At 34.9% G+C, this 12,693-nt stretch overlaps 1 protein-coding gene and 1 long non-coding RNA gene across 3 annotated transcripts; both read right to left on the minus strand.

The window, feature by feature from the left end:
• Positions 1-990: 990 nt before the first annotated feature.
• LOC149576742 (uncharacterized) lies at positions 991-6,619 on the minus strand. 2 transcript variants are annotated; one of them, XR_016362100.1, is made up of 3 exons: positions 3,293-6,619; positions 3,111-3,223; positions 991-2,637 (listed from the first exon to the last, which is right to left on the minus strand). It is a non-coding gene; the product is annotated as an uncharacterized LOC149576742 (long non-coding RNA). The 2 variants fall into 2 exon arrangements; XR_016362099.1 differs by lacking the exon at positions 991-2,637 and having other exon boundaries at positions 2,841-3,223.
• A 147-nt stretch (positions 6,620-6,766) lies between these two features.
• Positions 6,767-8,052, minus strand: LOC149576743 (uncharacterized). Its single transcript, XM_089819481.1, has 2 exons — positions 7,569-8,052; positions 6,767-7,437 (listed from the first exon to the last, which is right to left on the minus strand). The coding sequence occupies exon 2, from the start codon at positions 7,416-7,418 to the stop codon at positions 7,026-7,028; it is 393 nt and encodes a 130-aa protein (XP_089675607.1). The 5' UTR covers positions 7,419-7,437; positions 7,569-8,052; the 3' UTR covers positions 6,767-7,025.
• Between the last annotated feature and the right edge of the window lie 4,641 nt (positions 8,053-12,693).

Below are 12,693 nucleotides of genomic sequence, written 5' to 3' on the forward strand. Positions count from 1 at the left end.
AAAAGAGGAGCTAGTGGGCTTGCTTAGGAGTGGAAAAAGAGGAACAAGAGATGGGGATGTGCAATCAGAAACCTTGATCAAAACGCATATATTGTTTTTCCAGAAGCTCTTGCATATTATAATAAATCGTTGTTCAACTTGTATACCTAAATAAAGACTTGTCAACTTCACTCTGCACATGCTTCATAAGTACCATAGGCTACCCTAACACAATCACACAGAGTAGATGTCATAAGCCACTCTAAAACAATTGCATGTGGGTCATAATTGTTGATCTTTGTGAAGCATTTACAAATGAGTTGCTGCTTATATGCTTCGGAGTTAAAAAAAAAAATTGGAAAAAAAAAAAAAAAAAAAGCTGTAGAAAGTCAGAATGGCAACAGAGATCCAAATACTTCAATTTAGACAGCCTACAATTTAGAACAATCAAATCAAAGTTGATCCTTGACTGAGTATGAGAATGGGATGTGGAATTCTTTGGACTATTGAGCAATTACAGATGGATTTGGGGAATCTACAATTTATGCCACTCAAACAAATTATATGTAGAAACAGAATCCCAAAATTGTCAAGTTAAAAAGTCTTCATAGTTGAATAGAACCATATCATAACCACAAATGCGGATACGGCAACGGAAATAAAGATCTAAATTCAAGTTTTTCTTTGGTTGATGTTATAAAAACAAACTCTCAACTTAATATATCATCTACAGGACAGAATGGGCCCGCTTGACAGTCTTCTTTGTCTTTTGCTACTAACAAGTCTGTCACCCATTCTTTGATCTAGACCAGTCATGCTCAAACAGTATGGAAAATATGAATTGCAGAATATTTTCCTCTACCAAAATAGAAAACATGAAAAGACAGAAAAATAATAACCATCCAATTGAACAAGTTTTTATGAGTATAAAGCTCTTTCACTCCACTATCCTAACCCACAAGTTCGATATGTAATTGGTTATAAAACAAAATGAGTTCCTGCAGACTCAAATACTCCCCAAACAACAATCACTTAAAATCTTTTCTCCAACACTGCAGTAATTACACTTGCTTATAATTGAAGATCAATTTGGCAACACCCAAGGAATGAAAAATCTTTTTCATGCACATGTCCAACCTTTGTAACAACCAACAAAGCAGTTTTCTGTAAATACAAAACATAGCAGATACTCTCTTGTTCAAGCTCATGATCAATTTCCAGGCATCCGCAAAGAATTCTGCAGAAGCCTATGTTTAAGGAATTCACAAGGCCAAAGACAACGATGACAATTTTATATTCAGGGTGAGAAGTATCATCTTTCTAATGCCAATTATGTCCTAGCCTCCAAACCCCATTAACAATGCATTAACTCCTTTCCACATTCACTGAATTTTTTCAGTACATTCTTTTAGTTATCTCTTCCATTCTATCAATCTAATCGATCACAAGAACAGATGCAACAAGGTTTATCAAGGTCCATAAAATCTTCATCAGCTCATTTAAGCAAATAACTGACTTTACTTGCCAAGACTTTGGCCTCGTTTCCCCAAGGTTAGCAAGTTATGTTCTAAACATAACTTGTTTTATGAATACATGAAACTGGACTTGCCTTTACCTAAAATGAATCCAATCAAAACAATTGACTTGTAATATGTATCCTTTGCCCTCTTGTAGTTCCTTTTAATATCACTTTAACCTGACAAAACACAGATGCACAAGGCTCTGGCAACTTTGGAAGCAGCATCCATAAAACAAGTTGGTATACTGGCAACTCTGTAGACAATTCAATACTATAAATTCCGCCAACTTCTATCATTGTTTATACACAACACTTCCAAAACCACCCTATCGTATAAAGTCCTTGCTTCCTCCAACACCTCCTGCTGGGACTCTTAACAAACTAATCCACCTGGAAATTTTACCCAATCTTGGAACTAAAATATCACATCATATAACTGTAGGCAAACACTGCAAAACCTATTCCAATTGAATGCCACAAGGTCTGACTTCTAGGTTTTGCACGAGAGTTTCTAAACCAGTTCAGTTCTGTCTGAAGGCAAAGTTTGCAAACCAGGTCCATATTCTGAAGTTTTATGCAATGATATAAGATGTCCTATGTGCTTGATTTTAAATTAAAAAATACAAATTTGCCTAGGGAGTAATTCTGTGACAAGAAGCCACTGGTAGAATTCATCTAAGCTTAACAATTTCACACTTACATAGAATAACAGCCAAAAATTACAATCAAATGTTGTTTTTATAAGCAAGATAGCATTTCTTATTACCATGCCCAAGGACAAGTCCATTATTTCCAAACTAAGCTGTCAAATACTCCAGCATAATATAATGCCAATCAGATCAAAGAATCTTTTACAACCTATTATGACCATAGCCAGAATCTCCACTACACTTGACTGTGAAAATGCGAATCTTATACCTTGGTGTATAATCTTAGATTTCTGGTTGCATTTATAGAGTAATGCAGATAAATGAGATGATAATTAACCTATAGCCTTGAAAAGCTTGCTCGGAAAACTTCATGTAAGTAGCTTGACAAAAAGAATGTTCAGATAAGAAGCTGGATTGCATTCGGCAGAATATACATCACCCAATTATTAAGAAAACCCTTGCAATATGCGCCCTCATCAAGTTTTAGGTCTGTTAAAAGAAAGTGAGAGTTCTAGATAAAGAATTTACATCAAGTTCAACTAAAAGACTTGAAAAGAGACCTGACAAAAGACCAAATAGGCAAATGCATAGTCAGTTTATTTACAAATGCCTCCACAAAGGACACTTGAAACATATTAAGGCACAGTTTATGAAGGAAATGAGCAAGAAGTAATCCATCTATTACACAATAATAATCCAGAAATTCATTTCATAAATAATTAACAATCCCTGTGAAACTAAAAAAGGTAAGAGTGATCCAGAATGGTCTAGTTTACAAATTTATCAATCAGTGCACAGGTCAAACCTCCCTTCACAGATGTATAATTGAAGTTGTCTTGTTAGTTGTCTAAAAAATTCCACCTATAGATGTTATCACTCAGCATAGAAGCTTACATGGTTTACTAAGCAGGATATGGCAATGATATAACATATTCAAAGAACTTCCCTGCCAGTGTCCTTACCTTATCTTGATTTCTTTGTGACAGTTGTTTCCCATAGACTCGAGCCATTTATATTGTATTGGTTCACCAAGTAGTACAGCACAGTATGAGTTCATGTTAAAGTTGTCAATAATCTTTAAGATGAGTTAAGTGCAGACTAAAATAAAGGAAGAAATAAATTAATGAACAAAAAACTAGGATACCAATTCGTCCTAGTCTGGTCTGGTTTCTGCATCTGACACAGACATATGTGTGATACTTGAGGAAGCCCTGTGGAAGCTGGCCAGAAGCCTGTAAAGCCTGTGGACCTGGCTCCCACGTGCATCTGGAAGCCTGTGGCTGGCTTCCTGCCAGCTTCCACAGGGCTTCCTCACATATCCAGGAGCACCTGCAGGTTTAGCAGCCAAAAACATAAAAAAACTTAAGTTCCCCATTGTGCATGTGCCTAAATTCAATTTTTTTGGTTATTTTTTCTATGAAACTCTAATGTTGGACAAGCACGTATTAATATATATATACACACATTTCCTCCCACATCCGCATCCAAAAAAAATTCCCGCTTCTGGAATCCGCATCCGAATCAGTAACTTAGACAAAAAAGAGAGGAAAAATAGGAACATATAAGATGATACAGCAAAAACATGAAGCGTGCCATGATGGTTACGAATTCAATTTCATTATAATTTTCCACAAACAGCACAAAAGCAGTGTGCGTTCTGGAAGCCAAGCACTGCAAATACAAAATATTGTAAGATTTAACTACAGCTGGCTGCAGGCATGCTTCAAAACTCTTCCTCACAGTATCACTTAACAAACAACTGACTGACACTGAAAAGATTCGGTCAATGCCAACTCTAATTATTAAGTTAACATAAAATACTCCCTGGGTTCTTCTAAGTCCCCTCAAAAACATTAAGAGGGAAGTGCACAAGTACAAAACAAAGATACCTAGAGTGCCCTAAAAACTTGAGACTATTTCTGAAGAGCAAACAAAAATGGGGGCAGGTAAGAGGTGCCAAGGGGTGGAGATACATCTCTTTGCAACATAGATAATCCCACTTAAAAATGCAAAAAGCTTTGCTCTACCTTAAAACAGACTCCTCAATCTCTGTTAATGCACTATCACATCAGTTTTCTACAATATTTCCTTGCATATAAGTTTTAAAGTCTTAGAAAAAAAGTTAAATTATATGGGGATCAGATGTTATGCATTAACTTAAGAGTAGCTGTTAAAGCATTTGGAACTACTACCACCACCTGCACAATAAACATCAGAACAACCTATACCACTTTTCCTGAGTGCATTCATACTAAATGTTTCCATACAAGAATACAACAGAAGAAATTCTTGGCTGGCTCTGCTAAACACAACCGAAACTTTTCTTGCTGAATGCTTTTACTCCAATTTTAATTAAAAAATAAATGGGCCCTAATAGTTTCCAAAAGAAATCACCAGTTGCCTGTTTTTTGGAAGAAAATTAATATGTAGTTATTTGAGTAGAAAATTCACTATCAACAAAAATTTTCCCACGTTATCTTATATAATAGAATTTGTTTTCTTTTAGATGAAAAAACTTTCAGGATAGTGGTTCAATAATTACATCTAAAAACTTACTCTAAAAAGTAAAATGTACGAGAAATTTGAAATACGTGATATATAAAATAAGATGAAAAGGGAAACAATAGGATCTTATCTTGCAATAACCCCTGAAACTAGCAAAACAAATGTGCTAATGTTTTCAGTATTCATATTGAAAACAGATGTTACATTAGATATATGGTAAATTTCTCACCAGCTATAAATTTACAAAGTAAACATAGATTGGATGTTTCATTTGAATATCAACATGAACCTGAATCACAACTATGGTTGTAAAAGGTTTCATTCTAATTTGTATTTGTAAGATACCTGAGGTTATCTTGAAATGCAATACAATATGAGATAAGTCACCAAGCTTGCATTTACAGACTTCATCATATTGCTTTTAGTTCCCTGACAACAACTCCTACATAAAAAATGGCCAGAGCGTTCTAAATTAACTCAAATTATCTCACTGGTAAATGCTTTATATTTCCTTAATCTAAAATGTAATGATGAATGAATGCTTTTTAATGACATCCACGAGACCAGAGCAGTCTAAGGGACCGAAGAACAACCGCACTAGATAGTTTCTGAATTCTTTTCCATTTCTAATCTTTTGGTATGTATCTTAACCAAAAAACCAGCAGTCTGCTTTATCTTATCCCCTTCAAATAAGCTATGCATGTTGTCCGCCTTCAAGATGTTGTAGAGAGATCGGATGTTGTGGTATGCCGCACATTCTGAGAGAAAATGCCATTCCGTTTCAACCTTTCCAGACCTGCAAAATATGCAAATTCTCTGCTCCCAATTCTCTTTGGGCCTCTTCCATCTTCCCATCCCGCACCTGAGGTGATGAGATCCCGTCCTCAGTTGTGCCACTAATAACCTTGCCTTTCCTTTAATAGCAGCCCCACGGTACGCTTTTTCGCCAAGTTCCGCAGTTGGATTAAATTCTTTAATATAAGTTGTCTTTCCTTTAAGAAATGCAATAAAATTTCACATTTGTCATGTAGATATCTTTCCTGTGCTTTCTTTTGAGTGTCTTCTGATGTTTATAGATAAAATTTTGAATTAATTAATAAGATATAATATACAGGGGTAGAACATATGAAAACTGCTCAAATTCTACAATTATTTTGTAACGGCCAAACACAACAACAACAAAAATTACAATTCGGGAACCTGCAATGCCAATGATAGACAATCCACCTCAATGAAATTCCATAACAGTTTCCAGATTTACAGAGATCTACCCCTTATTGCTACTTCTTTCTCCCTCTGGCATACATTAAAAAGTAATAAACGTGGGGCCTTGGTAATAAATTCTCGTGAAGAAGGTGATTGCCTCACAACTCTTCGGGGAATCCAATTGTGGTTTATTGGTCTTATTGTTTAATCATAGCGCCTACCAATGTTCTACTACAAATCTCGATCTTGTCCAGATGAATAATGATTAATGAGTAAATATAATGGATCTTATATGTTTTGATAGTCAACAATATAGATCAAACAAGCATCTGAGCCAACTGATACCGATATTTTGATCCTTTCATATTCCAACACTCCTTACGAGCATTCATATTCATATGATAATTCAGAAACTATTATTACGAACCAAACAAGGTAAGGCCGAGAGCAACCACATAGGATTCCACCTTAATGTCATTTTAGAGATGTGATCAGACCTGACATTAAACCAAGAGGCGTTTACATGCCGCAATTACTTAATAGATGTGTTTCAAGAAGCTTTCTAACAAAACAGAAACACCAAGTGAAGAAAGCATACAACGAAAAGATGTTATGACACCGAATATTGCCAAACCTAACAGACATTTAGTATATAGAGGAGGATGTAACTTTTTGCTAGGAGTGGGTACATATATGTGGATTATCAAGCTTCTACAGTTAACGAAATCTATGACAATTGCATTAAAAGAGCTTCTAAAATCCAAGATATGTAACAATGTCATACACAAAAGAAAAACAAGAGAAATTAGTGAGTTGAAAACAACGTTCTATGTCTACGAAGTCAGAGAAAAAGTTGTAAAAAACAGTGGATTTTTGGGTTCCAAGATCAAGCAAGAACACCCAAATCAGCAGGCAAACAAGGAGCACATATTTATTCACATTCAAAATAGAATCGTTCCATTTGAAAAAGCTGAGACCCAATAAACATCAGAGTCTTCATTTTAGGATACAACACAATGAGAATCTACAAGTCACCCATTGTTTCCCTCGGGGTCTCCTGTGACATTAATCTCTTATGAATCTAAGAAACCCAAAAACAATAAAGGGAGCGGGAATGAGGTGCCGTGCCTAGCATTCAAAGCTACTTTTCTTAAGCAGGATTGATCTTACCACCAGCCGTAGACGATTTCAGTGTACTTGTCCTTGAGCCAACGAAATCCCTTCCTGAAGGAACCCTTTACCTTGCCCTCCACGGTGTAGACCTTGTAGCTGGCCACCCTTTTCTTCCTCTTCACTTCAGGATCATTGATTCCCCAAAATTTGGAGGAAGAGGAAGAAGATGACTGATTCTTAGCCACGGCGCCATTGTAACTACCAGTCTTGTAGCCGTTATAAGCTCCAGGGCCATCCGTGTACGCAGGGGGCTGACTGTAAGCATAAGAAATCCCTGGCTGCTGCTGAGTAAAATAAGGCTGAATCTGCCCGCCTCCTCCATTAGAGCTGTAACCCTTGGACGCCCCTGGGTCGACCCCATATGACCGAGATCTGTAATCCCCCATTTCTTCTGTTTTCCCTCGCCTGACGGACAAGTACAAATAACAAGTGCACACCAAGTTAATCAGAGACCAAAAAGGGCTCAAAACAGAAATGCCCAATTACTCAAACTGCACAACAATTGATCTGAACCGAAACGATCAAAACAAACCTACCCAAATCATAAACAGGGTATACCCAACAGAATGCGCAGGATTTTTTAGGATTTCTGTGGGATGAATGGAGTTCTAGTTTATTATTACTCTTATATAAAAAAAAGCTATGCCCCTCATTATGGACAAGAAAATTCCACAACTGTTGGGCACTCCAAAATAATCTTTTCTTATCGCATCTCTAACTTGACCTGCCAACTCTCGGTCTTGAACTCTCCATTCCCGAGACTCATTCAACGGTATATCTTTTGAAAATAAGGCACTGTTGGAACAAACTAATGACTTCTAGGAGAACTTGTGTAAAGTAGGTGAGTAATCCTTAGGTAATCCATATTTTCAGTGGGGACAGAGGAAGCCCACAAATGTTAAATCAGAATAAAACTGTCTAGGCAACTCAGCTTTTCCGTTCCCAACTCTCAATTACCTAATTTATGGAAAAGGAAAAAGGCTGCACAAACTCATTTTTCAAATTGTAACCAGCTTTACTAATAAATAAATGTTTTTCTCCTCCTTTTTCAACTCTTCACATTTTTAACATCTTTTAATTTCTATTCGTAATTACGTAGGTACTAAGGATGATTCGAAAGAAACAAGCTAAGAACACAAACCTTCATCATTACCATTACCATGCACGGTCAATTTAAAATTGTTCATCCTTTACACGCGCCCGTTGGTTTTTGACCATTCGGATTGTGGAAAAGTGTTTTGGCCCATGCACTTGTTCCTTCCTTGTTCTGTTACAATCAGCTGTATACTGTGGTTCCAATGTAATATCAAACATGGGAACGGTGTTAAGTGGGTTTACATGATCCCAAATGTACTTACTTTTTATTTTGTATTATTTAGGAATCAATTTTCATTTGTGATTTTTTAAAATTGAATTTTTATTGTAAACTTTTGCATAAGTAGTAATGAATCTTTCATTTCGAAATTTGATTTTTTTATTAAGGTTTGTTTAGTTCATAAAATTATTTTAGTTGTCTTATGAAAGAGCACGATCGTTAGGTTGAACTTCTTAGAGTCAAGGATTGAGGGTATCTATTCTACCAAATTCATCGTTCTTTTCCAAATATTAGAGAAAATAATTATTTGTAATTATTTATGTTATTTTTTTATTTTTCTATTTTGGATTGATGGTTCAAACATGCGAGGCAGCCTAGCGAGGCACGAGTCTGCGAGCTACCAACCACCGAAGGCCACCACTTGAAGATTTAGGAACCCGATATAGACCCACGCGTGCCTAAAACCTCTTCAGCTTAGAGCCAAGGACTGAGGAGCATCCACGCCATCAAAATCACTTGGGGTTATGGTGTCGGAGCCTTGCACTCAGCAAGACTTGATCCCTACTGGGCTCTTTGTGAGTCATTCATCTTCACCAGTAGACGAAGGGCCCATTGACATTTATGTTTATGTTATATTTGAAATATATCATTAGTATATTTTAGTTTGTCCTAGATCATCACAAAATATGTAGCTCTATTTCATCCCAAGGCTATTACTTGCTACTTGTATGCATAATTAAGAATATTTATGAGAATGTCTAAATTACATAAGAATCTAAGGTATTTTGTAGGTCCCCTATTGTTGTCCTTAATCATTTATATAAAAAAGCAGAAAAAAATACTTAACAACCAGGTCTAATGAAGTGCTTGTGTACAAATAAATAAATCATTCACAACCAAAGAAAAAAGAAATAAAATATCATGGGAAAAAGCTACCCTCCGAAAAACAAATGTACAAATGTGAAGGATGACTCAATAAGACTCCAAGGACAACTTATTTCACCCAACATTAATCATGGTTGAATTTAATGAGGTAATAAAAAAGGAGATGTCTGCAACTTACTTAGTCGAAAAGTACTCTAAGGAGAGGTCACTGTGAATAAGATATCAAATGAAAGGCATGTGCATCTTAATGTGTTTTGTTCTTTGATGCTCAATTGGATTGTGTGCAATGTGAATGACACTTTGGCTATAACAAGAAACAAGTGTAAGACTATTAATTAGGAGATAATTCTCAACAATAATATACCAAAGCCACAAAAAAACTTCTTAGCTTAAAAGAATTGCACCTCAATACTCAAACTTGATGGATGATAGTGGAATCTCGTATTGCTTCTTAGAAAACCATGCAACTAGATTGAAGTCAAGGCAAAATATAAACTTGAAAGTGGTCTTCCATGAGTCAATATAACTTTTCCACTCTAAACTGATAAAGCCTACTGTATATGAAGATGCTAACTTATGCATTGAATATTGTAATGTGTAGTGTATTAAATATACCTCAAAATGAGCTTGGTTATTTGCATTGTCCTAGATTGTAAGAACCTAAATAGTGTTGGCATAACTATCAAAAGTCTAAGGGACTAGACCGATGAAGGTATCAATGTGACCAATTATTATTTGGTTGTCATTGATGTCACGGTGAAGGTAGAACATAGACCATTATAATTCCATGACCAACAAAGCTTAATGGGCACATATTTGTGACTCCAATTAATACGTGTGATCGGAGAAGTAAGAAGGACAAGCCAAGTTGAGGCAACAAAAAAGAGCAATCATGCTTAGACAAACCATGTTAAGTATGTATCAATATGAAGGGTGTTTTCAAGCAAGGACACAAGTTTGCATGAATAACTAATGTGAAGAAAGGATGTGTCATGCTAGTAGGGTAAAGTGCAAAGGCAAGATACCTATGACTTCCACATCACAAAGTAGGTGGATCATGTATGCACCCTAAAATGGTTGCCTAGACTATGGGCCCCCATTATTCAATTTATCAATTTCCTAAATCAAATGTTTTGCAATATTTTATTAAATCAATTTCCTTGATCAAAATTTATTTTTTTTATTTTTAAGGTTGATCATTTTATCCTAAGTCTTATTTAATTAAAAAAAAATCTTCTTTTTAATTAAATAAAATAAGTCCCCATTTAATGAAAAGAAAACCTCTCTTTTAATTAAATAATTCATCCACATTTAATTAATTATGAGAAAAATCCATCTTTTAATTTAATTAAATATTTCCTATTTAATTAAAAGAACTTTCTCCCTTTTAATTAAATAAATCCCCAGGCAAGAGCCTACAACACAATGGTAAATTTGAACCTCTTATTGAAGAGGTCTTGAGTTCGAATGTACTCATGTTTAACAAATAATAATAATTAACATAATAATTAATCTTGGCTTCGGCCTCTTACTGATCAAAAAATAAATAAATAAATAAATCCCCACTTAAAGAGGAAATAAAATAAATAAATAATTAAATAAATCTATTTTTATTTTCTCTACACTTAAATGCACATATCTCTAAGTGGAAGTCCTCTTTTTCCTCTTTTGACTTTCTTCTCAAAATCTCCTATTTTCTCATTGGTGGAATTTTGTCTCACATGGATCAAACTCTATTATCCCATATTGGTTGTGAGAAGCCTCTCACCTCCACATTTTCCTTTATAAGGGAGATCCCTCTCCTCATTTTGGACATCCACAATTATTCTATTGTTATGTCACAAGTTTGAACACACACACTCTAGGCTATAGTTATCTTGTAGTTTTGGAGAGCAATTTTTGGAGGACTTTGAGCATTAAAGCTTTTATGAAGAACTTCTATATTTTTGTCTTATTCTCTCTTGCATCCATGGCTTCCATCATGAGGTTTCATCCTTGCATTTTCATATTAGCTTAGATCTTGCTTCAATAGATTAGATCTTGCATTGATAGATTAGATCTTTCTTTCATAGATTAGATCTTGCATTGCTTTGCATTGTTACCATTTAGATTAGTTTGCATCTCCATTTTCATGCATATTGGATCTTTGAATCTCTCATTTTACGATGTACTTGCATGGGCACAAACTAGATCAAACTGAGGACCTCCATTACAAACCCTTGCACTCCATGAATAGAGAGCTATGAGCCGCCATTCAAGACCTCATTCTTGAGCAATCTTGGATATAATGACTCATAGAAGTGTGCCCACATTTTAGGCATACATTTTTGTCATCCACCGTAGGGCTTACCACCTTTACTTGCTAGTTGTGGACATTTTTAGATCTAACCCCTTGTACGGATTTGTTTGGAGACAGAAAACCCTAGATTTGAAAGATTTGAACATATCTCCCAAATGACGATGTATTTTGATCTTAAAAATTTTGTACAAGGTGGCGACATATCATAAAAGCTTCGATCAAATTTTTAGACTTTTTTGAGGTATTTTTTATTTTTTATAATTTTTTCTTGATTTTTCATCAAAAAAATGTTTTAAAGAGAAAATTAGCACATTTTTCAAAAAATTTTGCATTTTAAAAAAATTTTCTAAATTCTAAATAGAGTTTATTCTTTGTATTTTGATTTTAGAGATCATATTAGGGCTCAATAATTCAATTTGCAAAAACTAGTCTATTTTGACAAAATGGCTCCCTAGGGCACAAATGAAAAGATATTTTCAAAATTCTGACATTTTTGGAAAGCTCTCCGATTCTTGATAGGGGTCACTTTTTTGCATTTATGGTTTTGGATTCGAATTCATATCATATAGGTTCAATCTTGTTGACTAGGTTAAAAATCATGATTAAATTGCACTTTATTTGTACAAATTCTAATGCATGAAACGAGTTGTCATTTTTCATGGAATCAAATAGTTCGATATATTTTCATGTGAATTTTCCTATGATTTCATGCACTTGATTGAAGTTTGTGAAGGTAACTTGGAGGTCTAAAGAGCAAAAAATGGAAAAAATTGGAAAGCGTGAAATCAAGGTGCACACATTCCAAACCTTCTCATTTGAATTATAAAAAGTGATCATTGTGTTCTTTTTTATTGTAAAATAATTTTCTTTCTTTTTTCAAGTTGTTTGGTATGTCTTCCAAACATTGAAAAAAGGGCTTAAAATGAATCATTCACATTTGGATTTGGGCTTAAAATAAAACCCCTTTTGTCTTTTAATCCCTAAGATTTTCTTATTGATTTTTTCTTCTTGCATCCTTGTTAAGGAGTTTGAGGGGAACCTAAATAAGGGATCTTGATTTTTATTTTTTAGGGGGGCTGCCTAGAGAAGTGATCACTCTAGGGGATGACCTCAACTCCTGTGTTCCAGCAAAGTATAAATAGTGTGACTTGAATTTAAAGAC

Source organism: Cupressus sempervirens, chromosome 1 (genome assembly GCF_028749045.1).
Source record: "Cupressus sempervirens isolate cs-2001-9-10 chromosome 1, ASM2874904v1, whole genome shotgun sequence".
In the NCBI taxonomy this organism is placed as follows: Eukaryota; Viridiplantae; Streptophyta; class Pinopsida; order Cupressales; family Cupressaceae; genus Cupressus; species Cupressus sempervirens.

What these genes read in the sequence shown, in the direction of transcription:
- LOC149576743 (XM_089819481.1), bottom strand. Translation starts at nt 7,418, where the DNA reads ATGGGGGATTACAGATCTCGGTCATATGGGGTCGACCCAGGGGCGTCC.